Source organism: Alligator sinensis, unplaced genomic scaffold (genome assembly GCF_000455745.1).
Source record: "Alligator sinensis unplaced genomic scaffold, ASM45574v1 scaffold647_1, whole genome shotgun sequence".
In the NCBI taxonomy this organism is placed as follows: Eukaryota; Metazoa; Chordata; order Crocodylia; family Alligatoridae; genus Alligator; species Alligator sinensis.
In genome coordinates, this window is record NW_005842952.1 from 96,107 (window position 1) to 108,892 (window position 12,786).

Below are 12,786 nucleotides of genomic sequence, written 5' to 3' on the forward strand. Positions count from 1 at the left end.
CCCTTGTTACAGGCGGCTGAACCAGCAACAGATGTTAACAGCTTTCAGACACACCTACATTAAGTTGGATTTACACAGGTGAGTAATCACTCAGTGCTGAAGCCCATTCTGAAAAGCCACGCAACCCAAGCAGGAAGATTTTGCACACCACTTACCTGTCCACTGTGGAGGGCAGCGGCAGTTGTAAGTGTTTACGCCATCCACGCACACACCACCATTCTGGCACTTGTGATTTGGGCAGTCATCAATGTTGTGCTCACAGGTATCTCCTTCAAAGCCTAGGCAAATAAAAAATGTATGAAATGGAAATTATTTTCAAAAGGGCCATTAAAGAGAATTACCCTGTTAACCTAGTTCCCTACAGAACACCAGAGCAGCAGCTAGACACAAGAACCAACAGTAACAGCCTTCTGCCTCTACCCAAGTCAAAGGAAAGGTTGGCTTATACCAGCAAAGCACTAGTCCTCCAGTCAGGCAATGGCACAGAGCTTTGCTTTAGTACTAAAAAGCTTCCTTTATTTTTTTGAACCAAAGGCCAGGAACTCTCATTTAACCACAAGGACAGCCTTTGGCAGGAGACTAGGGTTGACCGTGACAAGTTTGCCTGAAATGCCTGGACTTTAGCATGTGTTTACCTCCGAATTGCTCACCCCCTTGAGTTCACATGAAAGTAAAAAGACACACCTCTTCACATTGAACACAAGCCTTCAAATCTCTTTGTTGGTTCTACCACTCCCCAGTGTGGGAAAGAGCTAAGCCAAGCCCACATCACATGGCGCAGGGCTGTGACCCAACTTCTTACTTTGTACTCTTGATGCACCTTCTGGTGGCCTGAATGCACTAATCCGGTGCAGCACTGACCCTGCCCACATAATACCTGGTCCCCTGCTTTGTACATTTTAGCTATCATCACCCAACCAAATCTATAAATTAAACCCTGATGGAAGAAAAAAAAAAAGAATTCAGCAAAAATCCTGACAGCCTCTTTATATGCATATAACTATATTATAATGTTCAACCATCCTGTCAAACACACCCTCTATAGGTTTCCACATTTATATGGGCAGCAGGTGGTCTCTGCAGATAGTAATACTTATAAACATTTAATGGGAACAAATGCCTGGATCTCTTCAGTTTTCTTAGCTTTTATTCTTTTCTATCTATTTTCTCAATTTGATTTCCATGCTTTCATATTTGTATTTGGAAGAGAAACCCCTGGCTCTTCTCAAAAGCAGTGTCCAGGCCCCACTCCAGCTTGTTCATTTTATGCTCCCCAAAATAACCCTCCAGGCAGAGTTAGATAAAATATCTAGAGATGGCAGAGATTCAGAGGGGTGGGAGTAACTGATTCCAAAATTCTTACACAAGTTTAGTCTCTTTTGGGTTCTCTGGAATCTTTGACTAGTTACGGTGCAGTCTCCTCATCCAAAACACGCACACTTTTCCCTCAGCCCTCCATGTTCAGCTCTGGACAGCACAACAATATTTGCCAATCAGGTCAAAACCAGCTTTTAGAGGGTGCATCATCCAAGGCAGACATTGCAGAGCCTGTAAATGAGTTCCGTAAGCTCACCAGCTCTGCAGCAGCTCTTGCTAAGTTCAGCTGCTCTAAAGAGACCATGGGGAGACTTGCAGCAAGAGTGACTTTTCTCTTGCACCTCTTAGCTGCATCCAGACAACAGTGTCCGTGCACTATATGGCATTGCAGATATGTCTGCAGTGCTACCCACTGCACGTTCAGCTGTTCTCTGCATTGCAAGGGGGCAGCGCACAAGGTTTTTTTTGATCCCTGGATATCCAGAGGTTAAAAAAAAACAAAAAAAAAAAACCGCCCCGCACGCGGGCACAATATGCACAGCTCAAAACCAGAGCTTGACTGGCCAGAGCCACCAGCTCCAAAACCCTAAGGCACTTGTCAGCTAGCTCTATCAGCTTTGGAGATGCCAGCACTCAACTAATTCTCTAGTATGCGAGTCCCAGACAACTATGTATTTAGCTGTGCCTCTCTGCTGCATATGCAATTCCATGTGGTTTGATGCTGCTGAGGTAAAATTAGACTGCTGACCTCAGGCTGAGATGGAAAGCTAGTTAAAATCAGGGGAATTTTACACTTCTAATTGCTACATTCCCATTTACTGTTTAGTCCTCAAGCCCATAAGGTAACTGTGGCAAGTCATTACTTCCATTATACAAAGGGGTAAAAAGTATCTACTGGTAACACTGTTGCATACAGGACCTTTAGCAGATGAGTGCTCCAGTAGATGAGAGATCTATCTAGCATGGAAGTTAACAACCAATGTGCCAGATTCAGACTGCAGAGCAATTTGATCTGGCCTGCAAATGTGTGGCTCTGGCAGCCTTTAGTAGCAGTTGCTCTCTCCATGCTGCCATAAGGAAAAGCAGCGGGAGTGCCCAAATCTTAGAACCCATCCACCTGCCTTTGACCCAAGCTGGGTTGTTCTGGCCCACAACCTGGAAAGGGTGCCAACTGCTGATCTAGCAAATAAGCAACAGCAGGTTCCACTGTCCTGGAAGTAAACTAGGGTACAATGAAGGCCTAGTATCACCCAGCTTCAGATACTAGGCCTTCGTTGGAAGGAACCCACCTTTGGTGCACCAGGAGTCATCTGGTACCTCCTTTCCTCCCTGCCATGTGGTCTTGGGCAATGAAACAGCAGGAAGGGGCCAACAAGCTGCCTGCCAGCCAGCCCCTCCGCAGCATGCTGAATTGGGGAAGAGCAGCTTTGGGCTGGCAGGCTGACCCCCTGGAGACCCTGTGCCAGCTGGGGCTGCACCACCTTGGTTCAACATGCTGCAGGGTCCTGGACAAACATGTAAATGCTGTGTTTGGGTGCAATAAATTCCAGCACGAACTGCACCAGAGTTTATTCAGGCACACTAATTTCACGTGTAGATGCAACCATTGTGTAGCAGAAGCCACCTGTATGTTACATAGGTTTAACCTAGACTTTCTTCTGCTGCTCCAAAACTTCCCTCTATCATTTCCCTTCTGTCTCTTAATATATCTTGTTTTCAGATCCACCCCCTTCCTAAATCCAAAGCTCAAAGAAGTTGAAGAAAAATGGGGAACTAATATGTCATTTATTTGGCATATTGAAAGTTTTGTCGGACTGATGGCTCTACCGGTCAACTCCTATACCCCTGTCAAGGGCCGCATGGGTAGCCTCGCCCCTTGACAGGAGCCCCGCCCCTCTGGTTGCCATCTTGTGAGCGGAAGTCCTCTCCTCTAACCCCTGTTCTTTTCCACCAGAAGTCCCTCCACTCGCCCACATAAGTATTCCTTTCAGCAAGGAGTTTTGCCATCTTGGAACCAGAAAAATACCAAATTATATTCTAAAAAACAAACATCTACAACACTCATTAATTTGATTTCAAAAAATATTTTTGTCCTGATTTACATGCGTTTGTGTAGTGTCCATAGAGGTGATTGCACAATAGCTTAAAATGAAGTCTTACTCTTGCATATTGTGGGGGGGGCGTATATGTTTGTGGGGGGCTGTGGAAGTGTAGGTATGTGGGGTGTGAGGTGAGGGAGCATGTGGGTGTGTATATGGATACATGGGGTGTGGGGGAACGGTGGCTGGGGTGTGTGGGGGGATGTGCATGTGGGACTCACCCTACGAACACACATGCACACTCTAGGGTACCAGCACGGCCCTGTCCTCCCCAGTCAGGCGATACAGCCAGGAGCCACGTGGTGCTGGAGCAGTGTGGGGGCAGGAAGGCAGGGAAATGGATGGGAGTGAGGCAGGGCTGGGCTGCTCGGTCCTGCTGCTGGCGTCCCCTGGGTCCTGCTTTGCTTTGGTCCATCTTTGACAGGCAGCCAGGAGCAGGTAAATATTAATTTCCTAATTTTTTTAGGGGCCCCATGGGCTGAATAGAATGGCTTGGCAGGCCACATCCAGCCCATGGGCTGTGTTTAGCCCACTGGCTGTGTTTAGCCCACCCCTGCATTAAGGGCAGGGAGAGAAAGAAGGGGGAAAAAAATCACCAAGTCCTGGCTCCCTTCATTTAGAAGATAGCATGACCACTTCTAGGGAAACTCCATACAAATTAGAGAAGTGCATGCAGCCTACATGAAGCAAAAACACTGTGTGCTCTTCAGAAAATTTGTGCCAGGATAAAACAAAAGTCTTTGTAAGTAGTGCATGAGAACCTAAATATACTGAAAGGATGCATCTGCCATTGCATATTTCCTGAAGCATTAGGAACAAATAAAGTTGTACATGTAACATGCCTGGAAATGACTTTGTATAACTGCCATCCTCATCCCAACAAAAGCCTAATTCAAAAAGTAGTATGCTTTACCAAAGACAAAAACCAAAATGGATCTGAAATGCCAAAGATGACAACATTTTTGAGTTATAAATCCAAAAACCACCAAAGTCACCAACTGGGGGCCAGGGCAGGGGGGTGTACTTCAAGATCTCCCAAACACTGCACCCAATTTGCCCCCGTTTTAAGAGAACCTCCTTTTAGCCCTCATCAAATACATCAGAAACTTTTAAGGTATGATTTAATGTCTATTTCAAGCTCTGTACAATCTGTAACACTGAGGGGGCTACCTTTGTAGCAAGATTCATCTATTGCTGCACAACTGTTTACAGAAGTTTAGCTTTCATTTTTAAAGGTTAGATTTCTAGCACTTCTGAAATTCTCAAAGCACAGACGCCAACACATTTAGATTTGCCTAAGCCTGAAAGTGTTCTATGTTGTGCATCAAACCCTGATTGAGATGAATGGTGACAATGAAAATTCCAACTTCATGAATAATCACTGTAGAAGAGACTTCATTATTCAAATCTACAAACATTTAGTGCAAGACATCGAGTGCTTCTCTGCAAGTATGAAAGCTTTTTCAGAGTAGCAAAATTCAAGTTGCTGCAAAACTGAAGAGATACTGTAGTAAGTCAGAGGTCCAGATTTCAACCTTAGAGAGTTCAAGGTCTTCAGTGATACAGGAAGAATCCTGCACCATCCACCCCAGAAGAAAAATTGGATTCAATGCGTGTTTGTGACGCTCAGCTCAAAGGAAAAGACTGTCTGACACCGTGGTTTTATGAACCAGCATCAGGTACTACTGAATACATGAAGTTACTTCCTCTTTCCAGGAAGTGTTCTAGTTCCCATAAACAATCTACTCTGGTCTGACAGATTGTTTCCTGATCCAGCTCTTGGAATTCCCTAGGGTTCTTATCTTAGTTAATGGATAATTATTTTGATGGATAACAATGAATAATCACTTTCCCAGCTAAGGACTTCCTCTATTGACTTGTTTAACATTCCATTAAGGGCCACTTGCCAAACCAACTCCTTATTTGTCAGCTACGTTTTGAGTTTTATAGCTCTCTCTCACCATGTTTAAAAAGGAATTTAAAATGCTGCAGGTTAAATGTTTTTCACACCAGTATTGGTATTGCTTACTAAAAACTGACTTGACAAAGTTCCTACCTATTTAGGATTAAGAAGAGTCAATACAATTTGTATCAATTTGAACAAAATCTAGAGAAAAATCAAATAAAAAAAAATGCTGCTACCAACTCCTAGAGACAGAATTATACCAGGCACAGAGAATATTTACAGCCGTGTATCTTGTGGTACATTTGTCTCAACTGCCAGCATCTTCCCGTATTTCAATCAAATAACTAGGGACCTACTTAGGCTGTTATTGCATGGATTTCATGGAAATCACAAAAATCAAGCAATCTCAGTGAAATCCATGGGGAAAAAAAAGCAGAAACACCCCTCCCCCAATGTACTAAAAATAAAATGCTGGCTTCCCAGCGGGAGCCAGCAGTCTTCCCATACAGCCCAGCACAAAGGGGGCTGCCAGCATGAAGGCGAGCAGGAAGATGGCTGCTACCCTTTGCCACTGATTGGCTGAGAGGACTGCCTGTTGTGCAACCCCACCCTCTCCATCAAGGGTAAGGGGCAGGACCACAGGATGGACAGCCCTCAGCCAATCAGCAGTGAGGGGCAGGGCAGTAGGATGGACAGCCCTCTCCACCAATCAGTGGCAGGACCACTGGGGCCTGTCAGCCAATCAGAGGCATAGGGGGTGGGGATGGCACCACAATAAGCCTGTGAGAATGATTGCCATGACCACCATCCCTACAATCTCCTGGAGTCAGGGGAAGAATATTCACCAATAACCCCTACAAATAACTATAAAGTGACTGCAAGATTGTATAGACACAATTGCTGAAATAAGTAGTTACTTTGTAAAGTTTTATTGATCCAACTGAAGTTGTGAAGCATTTTTCAAGCACTTTAAGCTCTAATTCTTCTGGGCTTCTATTTTTTAAATTAACAACCTCAAAAATAACTTTTCTTTAAAAAAAGTTTGAGAAAAATCCCTCCAGCATTTTCTGTTACTGATGACTGGGAATACAGACTTTAATTGGGCAGAAGTGTATTTGAAAGTGAAATAAATTCAAAATTATCAAATACTATGTCATCAGAATTCATCTCTGGGTTGAGACAGCAGGGACCCCTTACTATGCTTTAAGTTATAGAACTGGATCCATCAAATCCTGCAGAGCAGTTTAATAGTGCTGCCAGTAGTGGTCTAGTGGGAGATATCCTATAGGTCTTCTCCACACTTCGCAACTCTGCAGTGGAAGTGAGCCCAATAAATCCTTAACTCTGGCACGCTCCTTCTAACTGAAGGAATCTAGATCACATGTTGGATATCTATGGCAGGGCCCCTTCTTCCTTTCCTCACCCTTCACTTCACCCACTGCAGACACATCCCTCTGCTGCCTACTTCCCCACAAACGTTCAGAGTGCTACCAGGATTCGGGTTTTGTCTTCCAACATATCTGAGTGCTTTTTGATGCCTCCTTAACTGCACAAGGGTGATGAGTGCCTGGAGAATCTCATCTTCCCTTTGGACGATTGTAGAAGTACCTTGGCTTCACCAGCCCTTTCCTTCTGTTGATATTTTCCAAAGGAATAGTTATAAATACCAAAGCAAAGCAATACAATCCTGCTGATTCAGGCACAAATATCAGGACATACGAAAATGCAGCTTCTCAAAACAAAATTATCCACACCCACACTGTATGCGTGTTGCATAACCCTTCACACAGTTACTACCAATCAAAATGATGTGCGCACAATGTGGGCGAGTTCCTGTTACCATAGTAATCTAGCCTTCCATTTCCTGACTGTATTTTACTTGTCTGCAAGGTTGCTTCCACTCAAACTTGAGTCCCTGCAAGTAAAGGAAACTTAACTTGCATGAGCTATCTCATTGGCTCTGCACAGTTAGGCTCATAGTAGCTGAAGTTCCCCTTTTCTTTACCATACTCCTTGTATCAGATATTTTAAGTCCTTTGGGATGTCAAAGGCCAAACAGCTCCCACTCAAGAAACAGCCCCCTCTATGAAGCCTGCAGAGCCTGTTAACTGTAAGTCAAACAGCTCTGGGTTTTCTTTTCTTTTTTTTTTCCCTTTAATTAAAAAAAAAAAAAAAGATAACTGAGCGCAACATTAGGTTAAGAGACAAAGTACTCAAAAACAGTAAATGTAAACAGGTGGTTTCTCCAACAACAGAATCCCAGTTCCACCACACTTGAGGTTTGCCAGACCTTTAAGTATCTTAAAAGTATCTTTAAGTATCTTAAAAGGTACATCATTCAATTAAAGCATCTAAATGCTCTAAAATCTACAGACAAGGTTCTTTGGGTGAATATGATATCTTTTATTAGACCCACTTAAATAGCTGGAAAACAATTATTAAGCAAGCTTTCAGGGTCAAAAACCCTTTGTCAGGCTAAGGAAGTTTCAGCAGTTGGTGTGTGCTCTTCCTGGATGGAATGAAAAGTAAAGAAGCCAGAGGCTGGGCTGGTATGCATAAAAGACAGGTAGTCAGTAAAAATGTAGACTGAGTCGTCAATGGGTGAGAGACAGGCTGGGGTGGGGGGGGAGAGAGAGAAGGGGGATGAATAGTGGAGAGATACCTGGGGAGTCAGATGTCAGGCAGGTTATAATGTGTCATAAATCCAACATCTATATTTAGTCCATGACTTTTAGTATCCAGGAGGTTGATGAAGTGGAATTTATAGGCTCATCTCTGGGAAGTGTTTTGTAAGTTTCCTTTGAGGATCAGGACAGAGATTGGAGAGAGAATGGTTTTCTTGTGAGAATTTCTTTGGGTGAATCTGATATCTTTTATTAGACCAAACTTAAATAGTTGGAAAACAATTATTAAGCAAGCTTTGGGGTTCAAAAACCCTTCATCAGGTTAAGGAAGTTTCTGCAGTTGGTGTCTCACCCATTGACTCCTCAATCTACATTTTCACTGACTATCTGTCTTGTATGCATACCAGACCAGCCTCTGGCTTCTTTACTTTTCATTCCATCCAGGAAGAGCACACACCAAATGCAGAAACTTCCTTGACCTGACAAAGGGTTTTTGAACCCAAAAGTTTGCTTAATAATTGTTTTCCAACTATTTAAGTTGGTCTAATAAAAGATATCAGATTCACCCAAAGAACCTTGTCTGTCTATGTCCTTAGACCAACACAGCTACAACCTACACCCCTAAAATCTACATGCTTTCTGGTACTTCCTGAAAATTTGACCCGTCTCATAGGGTACAGGATAGGGTTTGCAACCCAAATTCAGTCACCAGAAAAGGCTCCTGAGGGAGCAGCATTTCTTAAACTCCACTTCTAGGACTCAGGCTATGGCTCTGATTGTCCCCCAAACACTGCTCAGCATTTGCCCCTGCTAATGTGTGGCATCTTTAACCCTTCAATAAAGCAAGGCTGAAAGCATTACATAAAAAAGAGTTTAACTCTCCATTAGTGGACACTAAACACTCATGTGTCTCATGAATGCACAGAAAAGCGAGCCAAGAGGTTTTTGAGTGAGGCAGCATTACCTGGCCAGTTCAAGAGTACACATTTCTCCTTATGTTAAAAAACATTAAGGAATCCCCTTCCAAGAATTGTTAAGGCAGAACACAGAACTAGAGCTATGCAGTAGGAACCACTGCCTTCCAGAAAGTCAAGCTGAACAAACCTACTTCTCAAAGCCAAGAAATCCACAATTAAGCTATACATTAACACAACCTTAACTCTGCCATTTTTGAGCAATGCCTCAGGATGCCCATCACACACACACACTTGTACTCTGTCTTTGCAGACAGTGCACAATGTTCAGAGAGCAAGGCACCTGATGACTATAGGACAGTCTAACCCCTTTTTGCTTATGTTTGTATGAGCTGAATAAGAGCTACCTACCATTTTCATGTACGTGCTAAAATTTACAACCACCACCCCAACACACAGGATACCATTAAACTTTACCCTTTCCCTTCCTATCATTAAATCATAGATCACTCATATGCTACCCTGCTGCTGACAATCCCTATTAGCAAGGTAAGCCCTGTGCACTGCTACAAATAAAACCTTCAGTTCTCTGTGCTGAAATGAGGCATAAAGACTTCTCTTTAAGCGCACATGCACATCTTCCTTGTCAACGTGGCTCACTTTGAAATCTCTCCTTCTCTGCCATGCCTTGATGAAGTGATACTTTCAGAAAAGGGAGGCTGCCCCAAAGCTTCCCAAGCCTGATCTCACATTCCTGAGCTTAGGTGTCTCCACTCTCTGCCTTATGGGCTAATAGTGTAGGCTCTGTCCTCCCCAATACCCATACCTCACAGATGTCACATATTAAACAAATCATAACTGTCCCCATGGGCTACAGGCTCCTGGCTCTGCTCATCCAACATCTCATGGGAAGAGCACACAGCCAAATCTGACCAGTCACATAGCATCCTCACATGCATTGATGACCTCTACCTAACGCAAGAGGTCTACAGGCCAACTAGGGGAGAGGCACTGCTGGATCTGGTTCTGGCCAAAGGGGATGATCTGGTGAACGATCTGAGGGTTGAGGGGAAGCTTGGTGACAGTGACCATGAACTGATCACTTTCTCAGTAAAACAGACATCATCAACTTTGGGAAGGCCAGCTTTCAAAAACTCAGGAGGCTGGTCAACCAGGCACTCAGAGACCATGGCCCTTTAGAAAGGGGAGCCCATGAGGAATGGTTGTTCCTTAAGAATATAATCCTCAAAGCACAAGGAAAGTCCATCCCATCCCAAAGGAAATGCAGTCAGCAGGCTGGGGTGCCCCCTTGGCTCAATAGGGAACTTTTGAACTTCCTGAAGCTAAAGAGAGAAGTCTACACCAGATGGAAAATGGAAATCATCACCAAGGAGGACTACACAGCACCAGTCCACACCTGTAGAGAGCAGACCAGAAAAGCCAAGGCAGACACCAAACTAAGGCTAGCCACAGGAATCAAGGACAACAAAAAGTCCTTCTTTAAATATGTGGGAAGTTGGAGGAAGAACAAAGGCAACACTGGACCCTTGCTAAATCAAATGGGGCAGCTGACAACTGATGCTCAGGAAAAGGAAAATCTCCTAAAAGATTAATTTGCATTGGCTTTCACCCATCCAAAGGGGTCACCCTGTCAGATAGGGCACAAAGCATCCAGGGGATGGGAGATGGGCCCACAATTGATGTTGATCAAGCGAGGGAACACCTCGAAAGACTCAACATCCACAAGTCCATGGTCCCAAATGGTATGCACCCAAGAATCCTGAAGGAGCTGGCAGACATCATAGCATGCCCTATGGCAAAGATATTTGAGAACTTGTGGTGCTCAGGAGAGGTACCAAAGGATTGGAAAACAGCCAATATGGTTCCAATCTTCAAGGAAGGAAGAAAAGACGACCCAGGGAATTACAGACCAATCAGTCTGACACCCATCCCTGGAAAGATCCTGGAGAAACTTATCACAGTTTCCATCAGCAGCAGGATATCGGAAAGCAACTCTGAGTGCCAGCCAACATAGCTTTGTTGCTGGAAGGTCTTGCCTGATCAACCTCGTCTCCTTCTATGACCAAGTGACACATTGCCTGGACAAGGGAGACAAGGTTGATGTCATATCTTGATTTCAAAGAAGGCCTTTGATTGGTTTCCCATGATGTCCTCATGGCTAACCTGGAAAACTGAGGCCTCAACCATCTCACAGTCCAATGGTTGGGGAACTAGCTCCACGGTGGGACCCAAAGAGTACTGGTTGATGGGAGCAAGTCAACATGGCACAAGGTGACTAGCACTCTTCAACATTTTCATTAATGAACTGGATTCGGGTGTCAGATGCAGACTGGCAAAGACGGCAGATGACACTAAACCATGGGGGAAGGCAGTCACACTGGAAAACAAGTTGGGGATACAGGCTGACCTGGACAGGCTTGCAAGGTGGGTGGACCAAAACCTGATGGCATTTCATGCAGAGAAGTGCAGGGTACTCCACCTTGGGAGGAAAAACCAGCCTCCTACTTGTAGGCTCAGCAGTGCTACACTCACTAGCACCATGACCAAAAGAGACTTGGGGGTCTTGACTGACCACAAGATGAACATGAGCCATCAACGCGATGCCGTGGCCGGCAAAGCAAACCAAACTCTGACATGCACCCATCAACGCATCTCAAGCAAAACCAGGGATGTCATCCTCCTACTGTACTCGGAGTTAGTGAGGCCGCAGCTGGAGTACTGCATCCAGTTTTGGGCCCCACACTTCAGGAGGGACATGGATAAGTTTGAGTCCAGAGGAGAGCCACCCACATGATGAAAGACCAAGAGCCTTCCAAGGAGAGGCTGAGGGACATGGGACTCTTCAACCTGGAGAAGAGAAGGCTCAGGGCGGACTTGGTGGCAGTCTATAAGTACATAAGGGGGGGTACACCAGGATCTGGGAGAACTGTTGTTTACCAGGGCTCCCCAAGAGATAAAAAGGTCTAAAAGCCACGAACTTCTGGAAGGCCGATTTAGACAGGACATAAGGAAAAGCTTCTTTATAGTCTGAGTGTCCGGTGTATGGAACAGACTCCCCCCAGAGATGGTGCAAGCACCTACTCTGGACACATGAAAATGGAATTTGGATGCTTATCTTGCAGGGGTCATTTGACCCTAGCAGACTTCCTGCCTATGGCAGGGGGGCTGGACTTGATGATCTCGCGAAGTCCCTTCCAGCCCCTAATGTCTATGAATCCTTACACCAGCCCCTATCTGGGCTACAGGCACTCTGGACCCCCAGTCTCCAGCTGTCCTTAGACCCTGGCCCTGCTCCTAGGCCAGTTGAGACCCATGGGCTCTCCAGCCCCACCAGTCTCCAGCTGTGGCCCTTCTTGGCTTCCTGCCCTGACTGAGCCCTGGCCCCACTCCTAGGTCAGTGAAACCTATGGACAACCTGATGCTACTCGCTCCAGGCCTCTGCTCTCTCTGAGCCCTCTAGCCCCTGCTCTCTCTGGGCCCTCTTGACCTCCAGCTAGGACCTCCTTACCTCCCTTTAGTCCTTTCCATAAACCACCAGTCAGATGTTACCCAGGAGCTCCTCTCCATAGCTCTCAGGGCTAGACTGCCTGTCCTGCTCCAGCTCTGAGCTTATATCCTGATAGCCCAGCCTCTATAGGCCATGTGACTCCAGACAGCTGCAGGTTACTTCTCAGGCAGCTTGCCTTCGCTTAAAGTAACAGAAGCATCAGGCCTTCTGCTACAGAGAGAGGGATTCAAAGGCTCCAGAATCTCCTGCCCGATTTTCTCACATCACAACTGCAGGTCCTTCAAGCTGTTCCAATTAACCCCTCTAGGATGCCATACTGCTACACCTAATCCAGCCAACAGTTAGACTGCCTTCAGGCAATTCCCAAGACCTACTGACAACTCTAAAGGGGGAAAGA

The 12,786-nt window shown here is 45.3% G+C and overlaps 1 protein-coding gene across 1 annotated transcript in view; it reads right to left on the reverse strand.

Annotated features, from left to right (window-relative positions):
- NOTCH2 (notch 2) overlaps nucleotides 1–12,786 on the reverse strand; it is a gene marked incomplete at its 5' end in the record, with an annotated part of 128,595 nt that overhangs the window by 91,244 nt on the left and 24,565 nt on the right. Inside the window, one exon of the mRNA XM_025192633.1 lies at nucleotides 156–278. Within this exon, the coding sequence (XP_025048418.1) occupies nucleotides 156–278 (123 nt within the window). The remainder of the gene's footprint in view (nucleotides 1–155; nucleotides 279–12,786) is intronic.